Source organism: Anabrus simplex, chromosome 13, assembly GCF_040414725.1.
Source record: "Anabrus simplex isolate iqAnaSimp1 chromosome 13, ASM4041472v1, whole genome shotgun sequence".
Taxonomy (NCBI): Eukaryota; Metazoa; Arthropoda; class Insecta; order Orthoptera; family Tettigoniidae; genus Anabrus; species Anabrus simplex.
Window position 1 is genome coordinate 100,106,245 of NC_090277.1, and position 19,617 is coordinate 100,125,861.

Consider the following 19,617-nt stretch of genomic DNA (forward strand, 5'->3'; position numbering starts at 1 on the left):
CATTATTACATTTCATCTCATTTCGTACCATTAGGGGCCGATGACCTAGATGTTAGGCCCCTTTAAACAACAAGCATCATCATAATTTTTATCTATTTGTATCTGGTCACCCTAGTTCCGGTAGACTGAAGAAACTGTTATAAATTAACTGAATTGAAACAGGCAAAGAGATGGCTTCAGATGTTAAAAACTTTTTATTCATATCATAGCACAATATAACTTTCCATTGCTTAGCATAGCTTCTTTTAGCTTTATGTATGTGGTGACCTTAAGAGAGGCGACTAGAGCTCTATTTTTGCCGCAGATAAAGGCATTGTCTATATCTGAACTGTTTTCTTTCATTGTTGCAGGGCAGAGCCACCTTAAGAGTTACACTGTCGGAGAATATCATGGAAATAATCCAATCTAAGGCAAGAAAAGCGGGTCTGGACAGATCCACCAGTGAAGTTCATTCTCACAAACCACACGATGAACCAGACCGGGTGTACCGCACCGTGGGTTCGACCTCTCATACCCAGTGGCAGAAGGAGAAGAGACCAACAAGGGGCAGTCACGTGCTAAACATAAACGGAGGAAGTCGACATTTAAATGCGCTAGATTTATCACCGACTGATGAATTAGTTTATTTCGATAGTTATGATGAACTTACATCTCAAAGGAACAGCATCGATATTTACAAAGAGAATCTCACAAAAGATTTCGTCGTGTACGTTCAGTCTAACGTTAGCAATCAAGAATATCTGGATGATATCGAACAGGGAAGAATAACTGCAGAAAATGTGTCTGTTTATAGTGATAAAACCCAGTTAGAGAAAAACATTATTTTATTATGGGCAGCATTTCTTGGTAAAACCGAACTGTTCCCAGGGTTAGTCCAGTGTGGTGCTGACATACATTGCTGTGACGCAAATGGTTTCACCCCCCTTCACATCTGTGCGTATAAAGGTAACGTTGCAGGATGTGAATATTTCCTTTCTCAGGGAGCAAATGTGAATCACATAAAGGATAAATACACTCCCCTCCATTGTGCTGCATTTGGAGATGCCCCTAAGGTTGTTAAATTGTTGCTCGGTAAAGGAGCTAAGGTAGAATATTATAAAGATGGTGTTGTTGGGGAAGGAACTGCACTTCATTCGGCTGTAAAAGCCAACGCTGTAGAATGCCTACATTTATTAATGCAAGAAGGTGCAGATGTCAATTCTATTGAGCCAGGAGGTTGGTCGCCTCTTCACACTGCTGCAGATTTAGGGTCTACAGAGAGCATGAAATTAATGTTAGATTCTAAAGGAATCAAATTAAATGTCAAGACCAGAGATAAAGATTCTACTCCCCTCCATTTAGCAGCGGAGAATGGGTATAAGGACTGTGTTTCATTACTACTTTCTAGAGGAGCGAATCCTGACGAACAGAACTCTCATGGACAGACTCCCCTACATTTAGCAGCTCGAGCACAAGCGATAGAATGTGTTGGGACGTTGCTCGGGTGTAAGGAATGCGACGTGAACGCCAGGGACGACGACAGGCGCACTCCGTTACATTCGGCGGTAGGCAAGGAGGCACGTGATCACGAGATAGTGAGGCTGTTGCTCAATCACCAGGCCGACGTCGACGCCAGGGACAAGTACGGCTGTACTCCTCTACACATCGCAGCCCTCAACGAGCAGAGCGACTGTGTGTCAGAGTTACTGGAACACGACGCAGATCTCGGCGCTTGTACTAATGCTGGAACCACAGCTCTGAGCATCGTTAGTCGCAAGATTCCTGCATGCCTAGAAGTATTCTACAAGAAAATGGATAAATCTATAACCATCCATGATGGTGAGGTGAGTAATACACTTATTGGTAAGAACCTTTTTTTTAATTTTTATATATAAATTGTTGTCACCTTTAAAGCATTTCACTTTTTCAAATTTCACATTACGTTAAAATGAATTTAAATGTTCATGATATGACAATTGAAATGCTTTGCAACATGAAAAGGTGTTCCACAAGGAACTGTCCTATCACCATTCTTGTTTATAATAGTGATGAACAAGATTATAAAGTCTGCAGAACAACACTGGTATATGCTGATGATGTGCTGTTATATTTTCCCTTGGTACCCTTTCATTTGCCTTCTCTACATCTATGAAACATAACGCTCTATTCCTCTCGTAGCATTTTTCAGTTACGTGGTACATATTGAAAATCTGATCATGACAGCCCCTTTTTGTCTTCCCAGAATATTTCACCACTTTAGGTCTAATTTCATCTATTCCTACAACTTTATGACAGTGGAATTTATTTATCATCCTCTCCTTTTCCTCAAGTATAATTTCAGTAACATCACTGTTCTCGTCCCCATGATTGTTCTTGCCTTTACATTAATGCTCTCCTTTGGCATGATAGCAATACTGACTTTAACGAGACACTGTAGGAAACGTGTCCGCTTACCGACTGCTGCAATGTTCGCTTCAGTGTCTTAGAATGACATCTTGCCGTATGAAGTGTCAGTTGACAATAAAGAAACGTGAAATTTTGATGGTTGAAGTGATGATGATGCTTCTTGTTTCAAGGGGCCTAACATCTAGGTCATTCCCCTAATGATACGAGGTGGAATGAAATGACATAATAATTAAAACTTTTAAAATGTATCCACTGACTAGAATTTAAAACAAATTATGATGAAAAATTATTATGAATTTAAAATAATCAGGGGATCTAATTTACAATGCCTTGTTTTTCATAAAATTATAGAAAATATAGATTGCGGTAGAATAAGACATTGCCTTGAAAAGCAGTAATATATATCTTCTTTCTTTCTTTCTTGCGAACCGGCCAAACTTAGGACCACGCCAATACCACTTCACTTCCTTCTAATCATCCTTTCTTCCTTCCTCTTTCTCCACAGTGCCTTCATTCTTTCAGAATGTTGCGCTCTTCTCTCTTCAGTCCATCTTCCCCCTCTGCGCTCTTTCTTTTCTTCAACCAGAACTTTTATTTTGGAAAGTCTTTTCCTGAATTGGTCTCTATCACGACATTCTTCATCTGCAATTCCTAACCTCTTGAGTTCTTCCTTCATCTGCTTGGCATATCCCTCCTGGCTCTTCAAGTAGTATATTTTATTGAAAATTTGTTTATTTAACCTTGTTGGATCCATTCTGACCATGTGTCCATAGAATCGCAACCGTCTTTTCCTTATTGTTGTTTCCAGGTCTTCTGTTATTTTGTATATCTCCTTATTTGAGCGTAATCTGTAGTTTCCCTCTACCACCCTTGGGCCGTAAATCCTCCTCAATATTCTCCTTTCAATCTTTAGTAGTTTTTCCAGGTTCGTTAGTGTTGCTGTTTCCACCCCATACAGAATCACTGGTTTTACCACAGCATCATAATGTCTTAGTTTCGCATTGATGGAGAGATTCTTTTTGTTGTAAATGGCTTTGGTGGCAATGTTTAGTCTTTCCAACTTAAGTCTTCTATTTTCCATGGCCTCTTTATCCATCCCGTTGCTGCTGATAATTTCTCCCAGGTATTTAAACTGCTTTGTGACCTTCACTTCGCCATATTTCGTCTTCATTGTTCTCTTCACATAATTCCTGTCCGTGCTCATAGTAAACAATAATGTGAAGACCAATAGGAAATACTACGTTTATACAGAATGTATTCGTAATGATGTTACAAAGTTTCAGGGATGACAGAGGATGGCAAATGGATAAATTTGAGAAACTATATTCCGGAAACAATCGAGTCAAAAGTTAAGCAAAATTCTACTCATTTAAGTCCGTTTACTTGCACAAGTTTCAAAATCTGCTCTATTTACAGTAAATGTTCCGAAATGGTGTCCCTCTACGTCACTGCAGGCATGGCGTCGTCGCACAAAGTTCTGTCATACTCGTTCGAATATCCCCGATGTCGATTGAACAGCGAGAATTCTTGCCAAGAGATCCTTTTCGCTCTCGACAGGTGTCTCATACACAAGAAGAAATCAAGTGGGGTGAGATCAGGTGAACGAGTGGGCCACGAAACAGGAACAGGGCCTCCTCTTCGTATCCACTTTGCAGGGAATGTCTGATCCAGGATTATTAATAACTTTTGACTCAAACGTTCGCGGACTACGGTTCTTTGTCTCAAATTCATCAATTTGCCGCCCTCCATAATCCCTGAAATTTTGTAACATCATCACGGACACACCCTGTATACGATAAAACAGCCCAGTATACCTCATGAAACGGATGACGAGGTCTGCTGACTGTTCGTCTTCTGATGGTTGAAGTATGGCAATGGAAATACTCTCTCGCTGGGAATCACCCAGAACAAATCGTCCTGCTTTCCCTTTGGATCTTTTCCAGTTATCCAATAAAGTAATCCTGGTGAGGGTCCCAAACACTGGAACCGTACTCTAATTGGGGTCTTACCAGATACTTATACACCCTCTCTTTCACATCCTTGCTACAACCCCTAAATAACCTCATAACCTTTAGTTACAATCCCATTAATGTGATTACCCCAATGCAGATATTTCCTTTTATTGACAGCTAGGTGCATTACAATAATCACCCCATAAACACAGAAATTCAAAATGAAAGGACTTTTCCTCTTGGTGCAAATTACAACCTGACTTTCACCCCGTTTAACATCATACCATTGTCTCCTATCCACATCACAACTTCGTCGTGGTCTTTTTGTAGTCACTCATAAGTTTGTCATTAATTTATTATTCTGTAAAAGGCCTTATCTGTGATTCCAGTACTTTACCGTGTAATTTATTTATATATTGGGTCGATGCATAAGTTCGTGCGGTTCTTATTTTTTATATATATTATTTTATTTTACTGTCACTATCACGCATTGTTACTTACAATCACAGTTACTCACTGATGTATTCACCTCCAATCTCTATGACTTTCTGCCAAAGTTCAGGAAGCAGTTGAATGCCTCGCCTGTAGAACTGTGTTGGTTTTGACTGGAAGAAATCTGTTAGCCATTGGTCAAGAGGAGCTTTGTCAGGAAATACTTGCTCCTGAATGTGGTTAGGAGGAGATTGGAAAAGATGGAAATCTGAGGGGGCAAGTTCAGGGCAACACGGAGGACGAGGAAGAGATTCTCAGCCAAGTTCAGCAATTGCGCTGTACGTGAACGAGAGTTATCATGGAGCAATAAGACTGGTTGTTATCTTTGTCCTTTGTTGTCAACAGCAACGGTAAGCAGTCTCAGCTGGTCACTATACACAGCAGAGGTAATCGTTACGTTTTTCGGAAGAAGTTCATGGCGGAGAATGCCACCTTTGTTCCACCAAACACACAACATGCTGGGCACTATCCTTGGCAAGGGGAGTTGCTTTTTTTTATGGACTGAGCCGCTCTTTCCTCTTCTTCATGTTGACATACAGGCACCATTTCTCGTCACCGCTGACAATGTTCGAAAGGAATGCTTCGTGCCTATCACAAGCCAAACGGTGCCGGGCAAGCAATGACGAACAGATGTTTACTCGTTGATTTTTGTTACTCTCACTTAGCACATGTGGTAGCCATAAACCCAATTTCTGTACCTTACCCATCGAATGCAAATGGCGTGCAATAGTTGACTGATCACATTAAAAATCTTGCGCCATTTCCCGCGTTGTGTGACGAGGATTCTCATAAAGCAACTCATTCAAGCGATTTTCGTCAAAATCTGAAGGTCTTCCGGAACGTGGATCATCAGACAAGTCAAACAGTCCTGCTCGAAGCGAGAAAACCATTTTTGTTCTGTTTTTTCCAGCAATTGCTTCATTCCCGTACACTTCACAAATTGTCCTCGCAGCTCCTGCTGCACTGGATCCTCGATTAAACTCAAAGAGTAAAATATGTCGGAAATGCTCACTTTTCTCAACTTGACATTCCATACCCGTTTGTCTGAAATATACACAAATTATATCGTTTATAATCACGAAAACCTGTGTTTCACAACACACAAACTCCAAACTCAGTTAAAATAACGATAAGGAATCCCTTCACTCCGCATTGTTGCCAACCCAAAAGTACCGCACGAATGTATGCATCGACCCTATATAAGAAAACATGAAGGTCTATTAATACTGCTTTGTGGCACCGTCCTCTGTATCATTACAGGATAGCTGCCTCTGTGGATCCGTAGTAGAGTGTCGGCCTCCGGATCCCAAGATAGCGGGTTCAAACCCGGCAGAGGTAGTCGGATTTTTGAAGGGCGGAAAAAAGTCCATTCGACACTCCATGTCGTACGATGTCGGCATGTAAAAGATCTCTGGTGATACTTTTGGTGTTTACCCGACAAAATTCATTAAATCTCAGCCATAGTCGTCCAAGAGAGATCCGGTTTACTCTGTCTGCCATCTAGTGGGCCTAGAGTAAAACGGAACGTCGAAATTGACGAGCAGACAGCCAGATGGCGTCAAATCGAAATGTCTGCACACGGAGCTGAGGCCATACGAATATTTTTATTATTATCATTACAGGATTACGTAATGCTTTGCCTTATCTAATCCTGTGAGTTCTCATCATCATCATAATAATCGATTTTCCGCTCCAGCAAGCCGGGTGCGGGTGTTTGCGAGCCTCTTCCAGTTCGCCCTGGGGTCCTAAATGGAGCCACCCTTCTCATATGTCCATACCATCGTAATCTGCTTGATTCTAAGACAGGGCCTCTCAAACGCCCAAAATCTCACGCGTGCAGAGCGAGGCGCAAGAGCTCCGTGCACTGTGCATCGGTGTCGCTCGGCATGACTCGGATCAACGCTTCGTCTCTGGGCTACTCGGCTAAGCTCGGCTCTACTCGGCTATACTCGGTTCAACTTAGCGCGGATTTGGAGGGCTACGGCGCAAGTGGGGCAGAGGGAGACAGGCGGAGAGAGCGAGACAGGCGTGAGGAAAGAGAGAGTAAGCGCTATTGCTCCAAATCGAGGAGTGGGGGGTCTGCACTCTGGTCAACCAAGCCAAGTCGTCTTTTGCACCGTGCACAGTGCATGCACCCTGAGAGGCCCTGTTCTAAGGTTTCCAATAGGCTTCTGTCCAATCCAAGTTGGTGCCGAATACTTCCATTCCTTGTTTTGTCTCTCCTTGTCTTTTGGAGACATGACCGAAGGAACTTCATTTCATTGGCCTGTAAGTGACTGTGTGCAGATCTAGTTAACGTTGCTGCTTCCAGTCCGTATTTTAGAATTGGTACAATATATGTTTTGTACAGCGTGAGCTTGCAAGCTTGGGGAAGTGTGTCATCCCAAAGTAACTGACGAACAGAGTGGTATAATTTTGATGCAGCTTGTATTCTATTGCCTATTTCTTGGTTTATAGTATTGTTAGAAGAAACGAAGCTCGCTAAGTATTTGCAGTTATTGATAATGTCTACTTCTTCATGTTGCACTCGCAAGTGGACTGCTTCAGGATTTCGACTCCTAACTAAACTGACAGTTTTAGGTCGGCTGATGATCATTCCCATTCTTTCAAATTCTTCTTGCCAAAGATCTAGTTTAGCTTGAACTTCTGCTTCTGTCTCACCCTGTAGCATAACATCATCAGCAAATACAAGTGCATTTGTTGTCTGATCCTTCATTTTCACTGTTTTTATAACCTCATCCGTTATAGTAATGAAGAGAAGTGGTGATAGATATCTTCCTTGTTGGACTCTGCTCTTGGTTTCAAAACAGTTTGTTCTGCCTCCTTGAATTTGCACACAACTCTTTGTCTCTCGATATAGTTGTTTTACTAGAACTATAACCTCATCTGGCACTTTTTTTACGTCTCAGACATTCCTATTAGTTCTTACGTGGTACATGATCATATGCCTTCTCAATATCCTAGAATACATCTATAACAATTCTATTCTTATCCCAGTATTTTTCAAACAGCATTCTTGTAAAAAAAATGAGGTCTGGCGTTGATCTGTTCGCTCTAAATCCATGTTGTTCTTCCTCAAGTTTAGGTTCAACAAATTTTCTGATTTTTCTCTCCAGGATGGTCTCATACATAGTACAGTCATTAAGTTCTGAGACTTGACGCCTGGAGGATAGACACCCACACGACTTGTCGCCGTTGGCCTTTATGCACGTTTGCCAACGTTGGTATAACTGCTGGAAAGCAACGCTGATGGGAAACACCATGATTCGTATCCAGTTATTATCCGGTTGAGAAACGTCGGATCATCGTCAGCACTACTGATGAGGTCACCACAAATCGTCATACGATCATCACGTTGATCTTACGAAAGGATTCGTGGCACACTGAGCTGGGTAACACGACACATGTTGAGGTCATCCGCCAGAATTTGATGACAAGTACCATGGCTGAGCCCTATTGCTGCTGCGAGATCGTCTACCGACTGGGAGCGTTTATCACGCACCAACGTTGCAACTTCTTGGATCTTGTTTGTGGCCGACCAGTACGCATATCATCTTCCAAACTATCCCGTCCTTGCACAAAATGTCGGTGCCACCTAAACACAAAACTGCGACTAAATGCGTTCTCACCGTAAACCTGCTGCATCACTTCAAACGTTTCGCCAGCGGTTTTGCCTAATTTCTAGCAGAACTTGATGTTAGCCCGTTGCTCAAACTGTGACATGTCTAGGTCCGACTGGCGCGTTCAAATCATCGTCACAATAACGACCGTACGTCTCCTTTCAACTGTCTCTTGCAGGGACGAGAGACTAACTGATATGGTACCATACCACAGCGCCATCATGCGGTCAGTCTCAGAACTTAATGACTGTACTACGTATTAAAACAGAAACACACAGATCTTTTAATCCGATATACTAAAATTGTTACAATATACAGAAGATATGGCATGGCCCTTGTGCAAGAATTTGATAGTAATAATACCGATTACTTTTGTTATTTTTTACAACATGTTACATTTACCGAGGTATTTGTGGACAAGTTGTAAATACGAGGCCTCCATTCATAAGTTGTGATGTATTCTATATTATATCTATTTTCCTCATCCTTTCATCTAATGCTTTGTAATTCTTGAGATGATAATGATGTATGGCCTCAGCTACCGATGTTTGTTTGTCCAACCCTTTTCCCGTTTCCATATGGGGTCAGTATGAGAGGAGATGAATCTGTCGGTGGCGGGTTTTTATGATCGGATGCCCTTCCTGACGTCAACCTCATCAGAGGAGTTAATGAGATGAAATGAATGACGTGATATATGATAGTGGGGAGAGGGTGAAACCCGGTGCCGGCACATAGCCTACTCCTGTCGAATAGCACCAAGGGGTCTGCTCAAGGCTTAACGTCTCCATCCGACGGACGAATCACCATCAATAGCGTAATATGCCCTCACTCCATATGAGCACTGCGGGGAGGTTTGGAATTTAATCCAGGCTTTTGGCACGCAATCTACTCTGCCAGTCAACATTCTGATGGTGAACATTTTCTCGACCAACGGGACTCGAACCGGCTAACTTTGGTGTCAGACCGTTTAGACTTTAGCGCCTTAACGGTCATGGCCACTAGGCGGGGTCCTCAGCTACCGTGACCAAGTATTTTAATTTGACGCCATCTGCCTGTTTGCTCGTCGATGATGATGTTCTGTTTTACTCCAGACCCACTAGATGGCAGTAAAAATCGAATTTCTCTTGGGTATTACGGTGGAGTAAAATGAATTTTGTTGGGTGAACACCAAATGGTGTAGTGGTTAGTGTGATTGGCTGCCGTCCCTGAACGACCAGATTTGATTTCCGACTCTGCCACACAATTTGAAAAATGGTACAAGGACTGGAACGGGGTCCACTCAGCCTTGGAAGGTTAACTGAGTAGAGGGGGGTTCGATTCCCACCTCAGCCATCCTCGGAGTGGTTTTCCGTGTTTTCCCACTTCTCCTCCAGGCAAATACCAGAATGGTATCCTACTTAAAGCCACGGCCACTTCCTTCTCTCTTCCATGCCTATCCCTTCCGATCTTCCCACCCCCCAACAAGGCCCCTGTTCAGCATCGCACAGATAAGGCCGCCTGAGCGAGGTACTGGTCCTCCTCCCCAGTTTTATCCACGACCCAAAATCTCACACTCCAGGACACTGCCCTTGAGGCGGTTGAGGTGGGATCCCTCACTGAGTCCGAGGGAAATGCCAGGAAGAAACAACAACAAATGATGATTATTATGTATTATTATTATTATTATTATTAATATTAGATCTTTATTATATAACAATTCTTCTAATGTTTATTTCTATCTTGCAGGGTTCCCACCGGGACGTGGAGCTCAAGCTAGATTTCCGCCCTTTACTTCAACATTCAAAGGAAGGAGAAGTTGGCTTCATAAAGATGTTCATAGATGAAGGCCAGAAAGAAATACTGGAACATCCTCTCTGTCAAGCATTCCTGTACGTCAAATGGAAAAAGATTAGGAAGTATTTTTATGTGAGACTTCTATTTTGGTTTCTCTTGACCGTGAGTTACACGGCGTACATGTACTCCATAGCTCATCTCTGCTACAAGCCTATCGAGAACAAGCTGATGATCTGGGACCAGTTTGTCATGCACGAGGACGCCATTTCACCTCAGTGGTATATTCTTCTGTTCCTAACTCTGTTTGAAACAGGTCGGAAATTGTACAGCGTATCCAGTTATACTGGAGTGAAGGACTATGTGAAAATCCCTGAGAATTTCATGGAATGGTACGTCATTCTGAGCATCTATATAATGCTGTCTAGCTATGCTGACTGTATCACACCGTGGCAACAGGTTATTGGATCGACTGGTATACTTGTAGCTTGGACGAACATGATGTTTAAACTCGGCCAGTTACCGTTCTTCGGTTCTTACGTTTCTATGTTCTTGAGAGTCCAGAAAGACTTCATCAAACTTTTCTTAGCTTACAGTTGTCTGCTGATTGGCTTCACTATTAGTTTCTGTGTCATACTACCAACATCTGATGAATTTACTTACCCCCACACAGGATTTTTAAAAGTGTTAGTAATGATGACAGGTGAACTTAATCTGATCAACTTCTTAGTAGTAGAACGAGCTGGTGTCAACGTGATTTTTATTCTACTATTTTTAGTTTTTGTGCTGTTCGTTACAATAGTGTTGATGAATCTGCTGGTTGGTATAGCGGTGCACGACATTCAAGGTCTTCAAAAGACAGCAGGAATATTGAAGTTGGAGAATCAAACACGATTGATTTCTCATATAGAGTCGTCCCTTTTCAATATTCATTTTCACCTTCCAAAATACTTCGTCCATATGCTCAGGGATACAGCACTGCTCTCTCCATCAGCTTATAGAGTTGTGCTGCATGTTAAACCCCATAATCCTCGGGAGAAGAGGTTACCGAAGGATTTGTTGCAAATGCTCTATAGGCATTCTCAGAGAAGGAAGAGCTCGAAACGAACACAACAAACAGTATCAAATGCCAAAGCTGGAGATGAGAAAACTCTCATTCATTCCAACAACACCATTAAAGTGGAAGAACTTACATCTCGTCTCGAAGCTGTTTCACAAAGCAATGTAGATGTGGCAAAGGAAGTGATGGAATTAAGAAGAATTATTACAGCATTCATTGATACCTTTCAAAATCAAGAAAATGTTACAAAGAATTAAACAAATTTGGCCATTGTTTGGCCTTATACTGACCCATATTGACTTGAGGCCATCAAATAAGCACAGCGAGCTGTAAATGGGTCTGCCCTGTCAATATTTATAAACATAGGTAGTTGGTCTAATTGTACATTATTGTAATAATAATTGCAATTATTCAAATTGGGTCTTAAAATGTAAGGAAATATTGTATGTTTTGGTAATATCGCTGATGAAGAGAATGGCACAAATTTCTCGAAACATGTACGATGAATGAATAATTAGGCCAACTACGTATTAATAAATATTGACAGGACGGACCCATTTACAACCCACTGCAATTATGTGAAAGTGACAAAGACTTTGAGTACGACTAGAAAACGCCATAAATAATGTATTGAAGAACAACATAATATAAAACAAGAGTGAAAAGTTTCCCACCTATTCAATAGTAGGCTATTTATTATAACCTAAAAATGTACATAGTTTGAAACTATTTTTGATCCTGCTAGAGACCATCATCAGTCAAAATCATTAAAATTAAGGCTCTTCAATACGGTATAATATGAAATTTATTACCTACAATTATAACGCCAACCAGGCAAAGAAAATAGCCTACTTAAGCCTGAAAGTCAAAATAGCAAAGTTAGAAAAATGCATTATTCATGTCTTGCCTTAACTTTAATGATTTTGATTGATGATGGTCTCCAGCAAGACCGAAACTAGTTTCAGATATATGTAACTTGTTTTTTAGGTTATAATAAATAGTATTGAATAGGTGGAAACCTTTTAGCTCTTGTTTTATATTACAAAACGTTGACTCTCTCTCTCTGGTGTTATTAATGAAACGCCTCCGTGATCTGAGACGATGTTTAGTAGGTACTTCATAGATAGGATGATGGTTGTCCACACCTTTTTCGAGTTTCTCAGTTCCAGCTGCTACTTCCCGTCGGATTGAATGTGGGGCTGTGCCACAAGTGTGGCAAGAGATTAAATTATTTATGTGCCCAAGGTTGTGGAGAACTTCTACCTAAATGAAATTTGATCTGATGCCTATGAGAGTGTGAAGAAAGGGAGGAACAATTCGTCTTGCGGCTGTGCACTAAATATGCCAGTCATCATAATCATAATCATCATCCATTTCCCTCATTCATTTCCTGTCGGGTTGGGGTGTTTATGACACCTTTCCGTATCCCTCTATCCAACCACCATTGTTCCTCCTTAACAGTGTTCGAATCCAATGACCACCTTAGTCTGGGTCTCCCTCTTGCTCTCCCTCCTTCTGTCTGGGTTTCCATCATCCACTTTGGCATCCTACCCTCTTCCATACACTAAAGATGTTCAAAGTTTATCCCTCTCCATTCTATCGTCAAGCTTTTCCACTTAAATTTCCTTTCTGATGTCCTCATTTCACTTTACTGGCTTGAATTTTATTCTACTGCCTTTTTTGTCAGTATCCAGGTCTCCGCTCCATGTGCCAGTACATCGTATACATCACCTCTTTACACTTCGTTGGTACTTTCTTCCTCCACACCAGGTTTCTCACACTCTAGTAGAATGCATTTCCTGGTTGAATCCTCTCACTGATCTCCATGTTCAACCTTGCATTCCGGTTCAGTTTGATTTCCAGGTACTTGAAGCTCTCCACAATTTCAAGGTTTTGTCACTTTATGTTTATAATTCCTTTCCCCTCCATTTCTCCTCTAGTCAACACCATTGTCCAACTCTTTATCATGCTGGTTTTCATTCCATTATTTTCTGTCAAGTTGTCCTTGCAATTCCTCTCTGTTTACGCCACATACCACGGTATCATCTGCAAACCTTCAGCTCCATGTCCCTATATGTTACGTTTGTATTCCTCACAATACCATCCATAATAATTAGGAATAACAGTGGAGGCAGCACACTTCCTTGTGGTACACTAGTTTCATTCCAAAAACCACTCTGTCCTCCGCACTGCTGCAACAATTTTTGTAAATTTTCATGTATTCTATAATTTGTTTCCCAAATACTTTCCGTTGCATTACTTCCCATACTTTTGCTATTATGAGCCTTTTCTAAATCAAGGAATGTCACCGTCATACCTCTTTTGCATTCCAAGTGTTGTACATATTGTATATAATATTTTATCAATCATACACTAAATAAATAACCACTGGTATTCATTTTTATTTTTTGTCTTTGAGTAGTTAGAAAAATAAATTTTGTATTTATTCATCTTTCTTCTTATCCTGTATTTCCCACATCAAGACTGAAGATGTGAGTGTTCAGTCCTGCCGACATGATGAATTTGGATGCAGGAATGAGCTTTATGAAGGAGTTCTCCTGCAGGTTCCACTATACGAGTGTGTGTGTTGGCTGGACTATGTGAAAACTTCACAAAGAATACGATCTCTTTTAACCTTCAAGTTCTTCGCTGATTTGCTCCGTTCATTCCAACTTTTTATAAAAATCGTTTCTAAGGTTCAAAAAACACATTTCTTTCCTGAGGGCAATTTAACCAAAATTTGAAAAATAACTGTGAATGATGGGGGTCTAACTGTATGTGAAGCAATTTTATATTGCATATTTTGGACATTTTTACTGCTTTGATCATATTTTACTAAATTTAGTGACATAATGGCATATTTGGTTATATTTTCAGCATTTTTATTTAAATTGAGGCATCATTTTTAACACGGTACATGTTCTCTGCCCGCCTCTGTAGTGCAGTGGTTAGTGTGATTAGCTGCCACCCCCGGAGGCCCTGGTTAGATTCCCGGCTCTGCCACGAAATTTTGAAAAAGTGGTACGAGGGCTGGAGCGGGGTCCACTCAGCCTCGGGAGATCAAGTGAGTAGAGGTGGGTTCGATTCCCACCTCAGCCATCCTGGAAGTGGTTTTCCGTGGTTTCCCACTTCACCTCCAGGCAAATGCCGGGATGGTACCTAACTTAAGGCCACGGCCACTTCCTTCCCTCTTCCTTGTCTATCCCTTCCAATCTTCCCATCCCCCACCAAGGCCCCTGTTCAGCATAGCAGGTGAGGGCACCTGGGCGAGGTACTGGTCATCCTCCCCAGCTGTATCCCCGACCCAGAGTCTGTAGCTCCAGGACACTGCCCTTGAGGCGGTAGAGGTGGGATCTCTCGCTGAGTCCGAGGGAAAAACCGATCCTGGCGGGTAAACAGATTAAGAAAGAAAGAAGACATGTTCTCTGCATCGAATTTCAAACAAAGGATATCAAAATAATGGAATAGATGTATTTTTCTTTCTTTTCCTGAAACAGATAGGTAGTCGGTTAGAAGATATTTTGAAAAGAGAAAGGATAAAGGAGATGCTGTGCGAACGTACGCCGTCAGATACCAAAATGCATGCTGGGCCTCAGAGCTATGACTAAATTAATGTATAAAGCTTTACGTATCCACTGTATCTCTTCCAGTTTGCATGATTAAATGTGTCTGCTGTATTATCAATAATCACTTTCTCAGCAATGGAGAATGCTGAGCGCTGCTATTTATTTGACTGTAAAGTAAATGTACTTCTGGGGGCGGGATGGTTGGTTCCTGGACTTTGCAATGAACACATCTCTCCTGTAGTGGGAATGCGAAGTAAGATTTGCATAATTTCTACTTCCTTATCAAGTTACAAACCTTGGGTTACACGGTGTATATTTTGCCCTCTGTATATTGCTGACATTATATTTGTTCTGTGTGTGTAGAGTACAGTATTTACCTAACAGGCCAGTGTATTATTCCCACAATTGCCCTACAGTGTTGGAACGCATACAGAGGTGTCGGACTGTGGACGAATCTTTCCGTAATGGATTCCGAGTAACAGCTACAGGCCCACTGTATATCGAACACAGTGTTTTTTGTAGTATGTGGTGATTATTGTTTTAAAAGGTAAGCCAGCGAGTTTCTCACCCCATCGTGTGTGTATCGTGGATCGTATCTTGCACAGGACTGGACTCGAACCAGCAATCAAACATGCGCTCAGTCGGTACGACCACTGCCGGATTAAGGTGTTTGGGGGCCCTGGGCTATTTAAAAATGTTGGGGCGCATCTTTGTAACATCATGTAAGACTAGCATACTGAAGTCGTTATAGAACTACTTCCACTTAAATTGATGAAAAGGGAAGTGTTGGAGTAGACTACAATTTTTTCTCTATTTTTCATGTTAATATTTCATAATGCTAAAACATATTTTACATTTGTCTCATCATCACTATCAAATCGACATACAAAAAATTACTTACGTTTTTTGCACCACTAAAATATTTTCTATCCATTTATCCAGTTATAACTTACGAATGGTTCAATAATCAGAGGTTAACTGGAAGTTCTCTTCCTGATGCAAAGATATAGTATAGCATGCGAATTGCAGCGCGCTTCCCCTGTCCCCTCTCGCTCACTTCCTAGACCTCTTCCCCTCTTCCCCCTCTGCCCGTACTCGCAAGCTGCCAGATTTACATTTTTGTCAACAATAACTACAGTACGTAAGTAGCGAGGATTCGTGTCTCTGGACGGTAATTGCTTCTATATTAGACTTAACTAAAGTTGGTGTCTGACAGGTAAGGTTGGGGGGAGGAGCTCTGCACGTGCCATTTCACGATGTTGCCCTATTCCAGCATTCCTTTCTACATGCTCTTACCCCTCGCTTCCGGCTCACTTGTTCCCTCCTTCATTCTGACCGCTGTGATCTGTTGTAGACTACCTGGCCAGGCGGTGTCGTCCCATTTGCGATCACTCTTATACAGTCAGGTTCTTATCAGTGACAGTGACAGGTTTGGCAACTCCCAGCAAGACGAGCTGCCCTGAAGTTTTATCTCCATGGCAACCGCAGTCGCCCCACCCTCGTTTCCATGGCAACCACACAGCCACTCCCTTTATCCCGCCTCGGCAGGCAGTAAACGGACCTCCCCCTAAGAAATGCCAGACGCCAACTCTTATTATTAGCAGTATAGCAGTGATGAAATACTAACGCGGACAGCTGATAAGGAAGGAAGAGTGCGTGTTCGATATTTTGCGAGCGTAAATATTCATATACATGCACAGAGGTGGAGCAGCGGGTCCTGAGGCTACAGCCCATTTAGCCCCCCCCCCCCGCTGGGTACGACATTCTGTGAACTTAATCTCCTTTGGGAGTGACTACACAAGCAGAAAACAATTGTCCAAAGTGCAGTACCAGCGCCAGCTCGCCACAATGCTACATGAGGCAAGCCCTTATAACGGTGTCGAAGGTAAATACTATAAATGTTTAAGTGATCGCAGTGTGATCGGCAGTATGGACATATCAATCAATACTGATCTGTTTACAGTCATATTAAAACGTGCCATTATTCTGAAGTGAGTAAATTAGTCCATAATAAGATAACATTTAACACTAGAACGGCCAGAGCGGTCATTTTGACCGTTAGCGAATTTCAACGTATTTCCACGCTCGTAATTTTTTACGCACGAGGTTGTTCTTTTGTGACTTTTAATATTTTAGGGTTATGTACCTTCACGCCAAAAATTACATCCGTAGATAATAAGGGAACACCGATATTGTCCCTTATACCTAGGAAGGCCATAAGCGGTCATTTTGATATATTTACAAGTGGCGCTATAGGGGCGTATGATGTAAATAAATAGTATGCCTCTAGCAGTGGTTGCGAGTGGACGAGTTAGTGCCTGTCCCGTGTGTCGTATAGTGCGTAATAATGGCTCAGCGGAAAAAAACTTACTCCTGTTCAATTATTAGCAGAACTTGAAAAGCTAGGAGAAGACGAATCAGGTGACGAGGATACATTATCAGATATAGACGCAATGAGTGACGATGAGGATTTTATACCTCAACAGTGTGATAATATGTCGGATAGTGATGGTGATTCGGCTGATGAAAATATGCACACAGTAGACTTCGCACCTACGATAGAACTGGATGTCGAAGGTGTATTTTACAACGTACTTGATCTAGCAGCAATAAATTCATGGATAGTCTACAAGGTAGTTACGGGACAGTGAATCTCTCGACATGATTATATTCTTGAAGCAATACAAGAACTCATTTTGTGAACACAAGATCCCGGTTGATTGAACTCCCTACACTTCAGCCTGAGCCTCAGATTCAGGTTCAATGTGCCAGTCGTAAGCGACCAATTGTAAACAGAACAAAACCTCTGACACGTGTTCTTCGTGCAACAAAGTAGTCTGTGGAAAATGTTCGTGTAAGGTAATAACTTGCATAAATTGCTTGTCAAGTGCCTAAATAGGTTTGTAAACAAATAGAAACTGTTATTTTTATCACAATTTTTCAAAAAGGCATTCAATAGCAAGTCCGCCGAAATATTTTATTTTTACCTGTTATAAGTGAGAGAATATGAACAATTATTAATATTTAACAATGGACTGATCTGCGTACAATACATCTTACTGGTTAACTGTTGTTTTAAAATAAACTATTGAACATTCGCATGTTTCCCAAATCCTGGATGCTAGATATACAGTCATAGGAAAAAGTATTCGTACACTTAATACTGAAACAAAAAATACTTTATTTAGTGCACTTATTGCCATGTACGTTGTATAACATAAATAGGTTAGCTTTATGTACACTATGTAAAGACATATACACCATAAAACATACAATTGATGAACGTCCCTGCCATTAATACATAAATAAATGAAAATGCCTTGATTTCATACTCATAAAAAGTATTCGTACAGACCGGTTTTACTTTCATTCCCCACTGATTTTAGTGCATATTTAGTATTTGTTGGCAATCCTTTTGATTTTACAATGGCCTCAAGCCGCCTAGGCATTGAATGAACTAGCTTGGGGGTGAAGGTGGGGTCAATCTTACCCCCATTCTTCCAAGAGAGCTATTTTCAAAGCTGGTTTTGATGAAATATTACTTGTGCCCAGTCTCTCTTTACGATAATCCCGCACATCTTCAATCGGATTCATATTCGGGGATTGGTGGTGGTGGTGGTGGTGGTGGTGGGGGAGTTGTTCCATATATGTTGGTGTGTTTTATAAAATCCACAGTCGTGTATCCAGGGCCGTGTGGTTTGGATCATTATCCTGCATGACTACATAATCACCCAGAAGTCCCATTTTTTCGGCACTAGATACTAGACGTTTCTTCAAAACTTCAGTACAATATTTACGGTCCATCTTTCCATCTATGAATTCTAAGGAACCTACTTCAGCTGAGCTCAAGCACCCCCAAACCATTAAACAACCTCCACCATGCTTCACTGAAGGAAGCGATTTTTTTCTTCGATTTCTGTGTTCTTTTTCCTCCTCCCCTTTTTGCAATGTTCTTGAAAAAGTGAATTATTCTTTCATCCGTAAATACTGTATAACTGGATACCATAATTGTAGAGAAGCATGTTTGTAGTCTGTAGCATATTGTAGTCTTTTCTTCCTGTTTGCTGGGGTAATTAAAGGTTTTCGCCTGGCATTTCTACAATGATAGTCATTCGTATATAAAACCTTTTGACTTGTGGAAGCACAGATATGAAGTTTTAAATCATTTCCTAGTTCAGACCTCAGTTTTGCAGCACTGATTCTAGCATTTTTCTTAAGTTTCCTGAAGGTTAGTCTTTTAGTTCGATCGTCTAGTGTGCATGGACGTCCACATCTACGTGCATTTTTGAAAGATTTTCTCTCACCATACCTGTCAATAATTCCCTGAATTGTAGATCTTGGTCTCTTCACAAATTTAGATATTTCCGAGAGAGATTTACAGGAATTATGAGTCCAAATTATAATCATTCTCCCTTCTTGTGTTGTTTCTTTCATTTTGCGGCCCATCTTACTGGTAGACTGTATCACTTGTTGTTTACAACGATTGAAGCACAACTGACTTGGTAAAAGACGTGGCCTTTACTGCTCACCTGCGTTACAAGTGATGTCATCAAGGTTTTTGATCTGAAGATTTTCCACCTGTACGAATACTTTTTATGCATCTATATTTCGAAATTATTGGATGATATGCTTGTTAAAACAAATATTACCAAAGTACTATTGTTATTTCCGGTACATATTCATAGTCATGTTTCGTGAAATACCGAAATATAGGAAAGTGGTGAAATTTCTAGCGGCCTATGGACAATGCGTCAATTACAAACGACAATATT

At 41.2% G+C, this 19,617-nt stretch overlaps 1 protein-coding gene across 1 annotated transcript; it reads left to right on the top strand.

The window, feature by feature from the left end:
• The first annotated feature begins 358 nt into the window (after positions 1-358).
• On the top strand, positions 359-12,415 carry wtrw (water witch). Its single transcript, XM_067157023.2, has 2 exons — positions 359-1,823; positions 10,175-12,415. Exons 1-2 carry the CDS (start codon positions 390-392, stop codon positions 11,534-11,536), a joined length of 2,796 nt encoding a protein of 931 aa, XP_067013124.2. The 5' UTR covers positions 359-389; the 3' UTR covers positions 11,537-12,415.
• Positions 12,416-19,617: the final 7,202 nt, after the last annotated feature.